We start from the raw sequence: 6,659 nt of genomic DNA, 5'->3' as shown, positions 1-6,659 counted from the left end.
TAAAGGGTAATAAATATTTTGAGTAACAATTTTATTTAGAAAGGAAGTACCCTAACCACATGTCTGATCACTAAGCAATTATTAGAGCTCTAAACTCCAATGTCATAAAGTCCAAACTGTTTTTAGAATGCTTGGAAAAGCTAAATGAGTTGAGTAAGAAGAATGAAGTTAGCCTCTAATGGATTCGGGAATGGAGGAACGCATCAAAGTTTGTTTTATGAGGGATTGAAGCACTAGGATGAAAAAAAACCAATTTCTTAATATTCCATTTTTTGTATTTACATATTTTACAGATACAAATAAAACTTGTACAAATAAACACACTACTATGTATGTATGTTTTTTTTATTTTTAATAAAGAATTAATCTAATAAAAAGTGAATTTTGTCACTCATCTAGAATTAAAAAAAAGATAAAACAATAAAAACTATATAAAAATCAAATTATCCAATCAAAATAAAATTATCTTCTTTCAAAAAAGAATATTTACAAAAACATTACCTATGCAAAAAGTTTTTTTTCTTAAAAAAAATAATTACAATATTTTTTTGTTTATAAAAACTTATAAAGTTAATATTGCACGGCAATTCTTAATTAGTTTACCAAAAATGACCTTTATTAGCACACACATTCAGTAAAGTTCAATACAAACTTTGATGAATATTTTTAGATAGTTATTAATTGTTTTTGACCCTGTATAAAGTTTTAAAATAATCAACTTACAGAAAAAAATATTTGGTTGAATATAAATTAGTGATCCAAGATAATATGCAGATGATATTGTAGAAATTAATGAAGAAATAAAGGAAACTAAACAATTGAAGTGAATAATTTTGTGAAAATCGCAAAAAACTTTTATTATTTTATTATTAATATTTTTATTTTACTAATTTTCAGCTTATAGAGAATTTATGTAATTCTAATGTCTAAATTGACCGGGGTATTAGGAGACATTAGGATCAAGCAAAGAACGTGAATGGGCTCAAATGAGGTATAGGATAATTAGACGGAATTAGAGATAGAGAAAAACAGTTTAAAGAAATTGAGAGTCGTTTGAGTAACGTTTCCAATATAAAGACAACCGAACAAAATTAAAAACATTAGATACTGAAAGAAATGGAGAAAATCAAATGGATTAAGGTTTAAAATAACACATTTATGCTCCAAATTAGTTTTTGATTAGTTTAACGTCATTTTTGGCAACGAAATCACTCGATCTACAATAGAAATAAAATTTTTGTATTTTCTTTATATATATATATATATATATATATATATATATATATATATATATATATATACTCAACAACGGCGTTTCCATTTCTTACATTATTTACAATATTCGCGCAGTTATTGTTTATAAAGAAATAAATAAATAAATTGCTTATATATACAAACATCTAATGTTAGAGAATAACAATGATTCGAAGATCGGTAGTTGAAATAATGAGAAAATTTCGAGAAAAATCGTCAAATTTCCACCATTTAAAATATGTATAAATCAAAATTATTCTTGTATAAACCTTCAGAAAGGTAAAAAACGATATTCCTTACGCCATTTACTAATCGAATGTTTAACGGTTTTTCTTCTTCTAATTTTCTTATAAAACTACCCACCGATCGACCTAAATAATAGGGACTAGTCTCCAAAAGCTAATATTTAACGTATTTACTCACGAAATGATAAAATATTCCTATTTGGTCCCTAATTATTGTATATCAAAATACCATCTCACGATAAATAATCCAAACGACGTTTCCATTTCCGTATAATAGTCCAAATGACAAAAAAAAATCGTTACGGGATTTATTTTTTCTATTACTCGAATGGCAGTTACACAATTTCTGTTTTTTATTTGGTAAATATTTTTTTTTTAATTTAATTCCAATGAAAAATAAATTCCATCGTTTTTTTTCGTCAATCGTTTTTTGCTATTTATTAGTGGAATGTATACAAATCGCAATCGATAAAAATGGCACTATAAACCGTCGTATATCGACATACAAAAAAAATTATTTACGTAAATAGATTATTTACATTGTCATAATTAATAATATTGCAACAAAGCCTTAATTCATCCATTTGCGACAATTCGGTGCGCCGCACATACAAGAAATCTTATTCTGATCATCCTCTATATCGAATTTGTAGTCATAAGATAACTGAAAACAAAAAATTCACATAAATATTTGTGCAAAATTAAAACATATTAGTTCGGCGTTTTCTACGTCGTAGTAATCCATTTATCGGTATTACCAATAGTTGAATTGATTACATGCCATTAGGACATTAAGGAGGAGGTTCTAAAGGTATCTTGGGGTCGAAGGATTATTGTTTTTCTGAGGAAACTGTTCGGGGAAATGTATATTTGATTGGGGGAGCACATAGCGCCCAAATAAACAAAAAATAGTGTTGTAGAATGGGGCTTTATATAACTCTATATAGTTCATTTATGGACTTTTATCTTGCTAATCCACCTTCAACATTATGAAAAATAATTCCATGTTGTATTAAAGATTCTTGTTGAGTACGACTCAAAGGATCTGAGAACGGTCAGTATTTACAGCAAATATATCAATTCAGCTCCTTCTTTAGGATTTCTTAATCGCACTTTAACCATGAGAAGGTTTTCGTCCACTAAGTAGCAGAAACATTCACGTTTCTTCTTCTGTTAAGCCTGGTGTCTCCATATTATTGATCTTTGTTATATTTGTATCAACCTCCAAAGGGCACAACTACCCAAGGAAAGTACTTTGAAGAATATTAATTTTTCATCGTACTATTGATCACACCTCGTAATTTTAATTTGATGTTAAAACAAGGAAATTGGCGTTAATTTTGGAATACCTTTAACAAATTTATTATTTGAAATAATTATTTTGAAAATAATTTATGAAATTATGAAAAAATAGTAAAATGTACAATTTTTGACTTACCTCTTCCCCTCTTAGTATTCTTCTTTTTGAAAAAATGATTATTTTGACATCTCTGTCTACTTCGACCGTTTCAGCTACACAATTCGGGTTACATGAGTGATTGATGTATCTCGCCAGGCCTCCACATAAAGTGGCATCTACCACTCGTTCTTCGTCCAATCGGAACATGTATATTCCTCGATTCTAAAAAAAATTATAAATAAAAATTAATACACTTATTCATTCGTTTGAAGCCTTTTCCATTACGTTTTGAATGATAAAAATATCTTCTAATAGTACAAACCAATGACCACGCAGTTTGTTTTAAATATTTGCCAACAAAAACTCATCGAGTACCAAATCGGGGCAATATGGTATCAACTCACCCTCATGGTGATTTAAAAATTCAATCGGTTAAGCTGCAATTTAAAAGATTACATTCTTTCCTCTAACATTTCTCCAATAACTCCTGTTGTCACATGACTGATAAAACCAAGGCAATATTTGCTTCAAAGTGCTTTTTGGCTTATCTCGAAAGATCCATACATTTGTTTGCTGTTGTACCTTCCTGATGTACCAGTACACGAACATGATTCTTGTTAATATTAACCTGTTTTCCTTCTTTTCCTGTGCTTTCTCTATTGTTCTGTAACTGATACCATAAAAGGACTCAGAAGAGTTTGTCCTCTCCTAGTCTGCCGGCTATTTCATTTATCTCCAGTCCAGTATGTCCCGGAACCTTATTTAGCTCATTTAGCTTGTCCAATACAGATGTACCAACCCACGAGAACCTTCAGACTGAGTGGTATTCGACAGAAACATATCCATGTAGTTCTAATCAACTTAATTTTTTTTATTCAATTACCAGCATAGCATCAATGTGGACACAAAGACAAGATTTTTGTACTGGTTTCACCGATTTCGTCCTGGATTGAGTATCATCCATATTTGGATGTATTTAGTTCATGGATGCATTTATACTATGCTAATCCACCTTGAACATTATGAAATATAATTCCATGTTCTATTAGAGATTCTTCTGCACATTGTAGTTGAGGTTATGTTCAACAATGCAAAGTTGGTTAGGTTGGTAATCCTATTTTTTGAGACAAACTGTATTATTAAAAAGTAGGCATAAAATTTGATATGCATAAAATTACAAGGGAAAACTCACTTTAGCTTCGTATTGTTTTTCTCTACATTCTGCTAATTCTGTTCTTATAAGTTCTCCTATGTACTCAATGACCATGGTATGTTTTTCTAGGTCTCTGGCGGCGTATAAACCCAAACCTTGAATTTTTGATCTGAAAATAATAAAAATTCGATTGGTTAGGTTATTCTTCTTTCCTTTATCGTTGTTCATCGGTTAAGTGATTTTTTATCAACAAATGAACTAACCAAATGATTGCTTATCATTTTTTCTTGAACAAATAACTTTTTTGGACCCCTTCATCTCAGTTTTCCATCGACAAATGAATTTTTTTTATTTTTAGTTTAATTTTTTCATAAACAAATTATTATTATGTCTTTTCACCTCATTTAATTATCAACAAATGTAAAAACCAAATGATTACTTTTAATTTTTTTCATCGACAAATAAACTTTTGGACCCCATGTCTTTATTTTTCATCGACAAATAATTTCGTCTAATATCTTCATAGATAAATGATTTTTGTTAAAGTTTATTAAGCCAAGCATCAATTTTAGCGTATAATGATATTATACAGTGTGTTCAATTATTTTTAGTTTAGATTTTGCTCGAAATAAAGTGAAAAACCACGGGAAAATTTGGAAAAACTAACCTCGCCAAATAAACATTATTTCTCCATTCTTGTTTCATCTTTTTATATTGCGAACTCTTGGAATGTACAAACTGTTTACTATAAGGACACGACAATTCGCCCAAAGTCGTCGTATTCGGAACGGATCCGGCAGTGGAAGGACCGAAAATAGGTCGGACCGTAGATAATACCGTCCTTTGAGTATGCGAACGTTTCCAATGCATCTGATTCCTCAATCTGGGTTCGGTTCTAGCACAACCGGTAGGATTTATAGCCAACGGCAATTCTAATAAAGGATTTCGACCGTATTTGAATTTGTAATCGGATAATGTATCGATACCGGGCATACTTTCCAATACCCTAACTATAGCAGGTTCAGTTAGACCGAACATATCTTCACCGGTAGTGAATTTCGGAAACATTTGAAGACAATCGTTTTCCCTTCGAAGCGACGCCACTTGATCCAATATCTTTTGCCAAGCTCCTTTCGGCGTCGGATCCACGAATTCGACATCTTCTTCGGGCGGTTCTTGGACCAAAACTCTAAATTCCGGTCTACCGAATACTTCGTGAATCGAACAAATATATTTACACCGTTTATTCAGTTTCTTCATGCTCCAATAGAATCTTATTATTTTGTAACCGATGGGGTAGATGTAATTCGGCGTATGGAAATTTTTTAATTGATGCGGCAGTAACTGTCCCACGTTTAGGAATATCAAATTACCGACTCTGAGTAGATCGTCGGTATCGGTGTGATGCATAACGGCGGCGACTTGTCTATTTTCGTCCCTGTTCACGTAAACTCTCCTCGATACCGATAACGTGGTCAATTCGTTATCTTTTTCGTTTTTAGGAACGTGCGCTACGCAGTATACGGTTTTGTTTTTGTAAAATACGCATTTATCTTTTACGGCGCAAGATAAATGATAAACGCTCGAACAACGCGTTTTAAAACATCTTATAGTCGCTCCTAACGTATTACAATGTATACAAGTGGTTGTTAAACTTGTACGCAGAGCGTTTTCTACGTTCATTAAAGCCCCGTTTACGGTCTCGTACACACCGTCGGACCAAAGTCCGCAGTTCAAGTGCACCCATTTATCTACTTCGAAATTTAGTAGCCGCGCAGGACCGTCAGCTACTCCATCACCAATACCTAAAAAAATAATAATAATTAGAAGAAATAGTGGTAAGCAACACTAATACTAGGTAAAATCAACACTCAGTATAATAGAAAGAAGAAAAAACATAATGGAACTACCATAAAAAGAGAGAGAAAAGGCACTGTAGTAAATGAAAAAAAAAAAAAGATAACTAATCAGGAAAGGATCTTTAACTTTAGACAGTAAAGTAATTTTTTAATTTTAGCCAAAAATTTCCTTCCGACGACATTTTATAACGTGTGAATTGACGACGCCATTTTGAAACTGATGTCACAATACCAGTACTTCATTTGTACTTAATGCAAATTAAGAATCTACAAAGCAATCATTAGACCGTAGCAAAAATTTTAGTTTCACTAACAAAGAAGCAGAGAATCATCAAAATATTGCTAGAAAAAATCAAGAGTTAAAATATATGACGATTAATGAAGACTAGTAAATAAGACATAGTTAAATATGTCGAGGTTGAACCTGTTCTGACAATAATTTCCCAGACAGAGATACAACCACTTGTATGTGACACCACTTCCGATGGGAACCACTAGAATCTGTTAATCATACAGTTAAGTGGTACAAAGTGTTTTAGACACTTGAAATTCCAATAAGGTATCGATTACTTACTTTTATTTTATATTGATGTGACTTTAAATGACCTTAAATATCCATTTTGATAATATAACCAAGACGCTAGAGTCAAGATTAACATAACAATTTGTGTAAAGATAAAGATAGAAGATATTAAGAAGCTTTGTGGTGTTATTCACCTTAAGACAAACTCCAAGGACGCAATTGAAAA

General features: G+C 31.4%; 1 protein-coding gene across 8 annotated transcripts in view; it reads right to left on the bottom strand.

The window, feature by feature from the left end:
- Positions 1-250: 250 nt before the first annotated feature.
- LOC130448544 (histone-lysine N-methyltransferase 2C-like) overlaps positions 251-6,659 on the bottom strand; it is a 35,540-nt gene continuing 29,131 nt past the window's right edge. For all 8 annotated transcript variants that reach the window (XM_056785949.1, XM_056785950.1, XM_056785952.1 and 5 more), the window contains 4 exons: positions 4,719-5,856; positions 4,091-4,220; positions 2,938-3,120; positions 251-2,163 (listed from right to left, as the gene is read on the bottom strand). In XM_056785949.1, the coding sequence (XP_056641927.1) occupies positions 2,071-2,163; positions 2,938-3,120; positions 4,091-4,220; positions 4,719-5,856 (1,544 nt within the window). In that variant the 3' untranslated portion in view covers positions 251-2,070. The remainder of the gene's footprint in view (positions 2,164-2,937; positions 3,121-4,090; positions 4,221-4,718; positions 5,857-6,659) is intronic.

This window comes from Diorhabda sublineata, chromosome 9 (genome assembly GCF_026230105.1).
Source record: "Diorhabda sublineata isolate icDioSubl1.1 chromosome 9, icDioSubl1.1, whole genome shotgun sequence".
Taxonomy (NCBI): Eukaryota; Metazoa; Arthropoda; class Insecta; order Coleoptera; family Chrysomelidae; genus Diorhabda; species Diorhabda sublineata.
The sequence above is the reverse complement of the archived record's forward strand: the minus strand, read 5'-3'. Positions and strand labels throughout refer to the sequence as shown.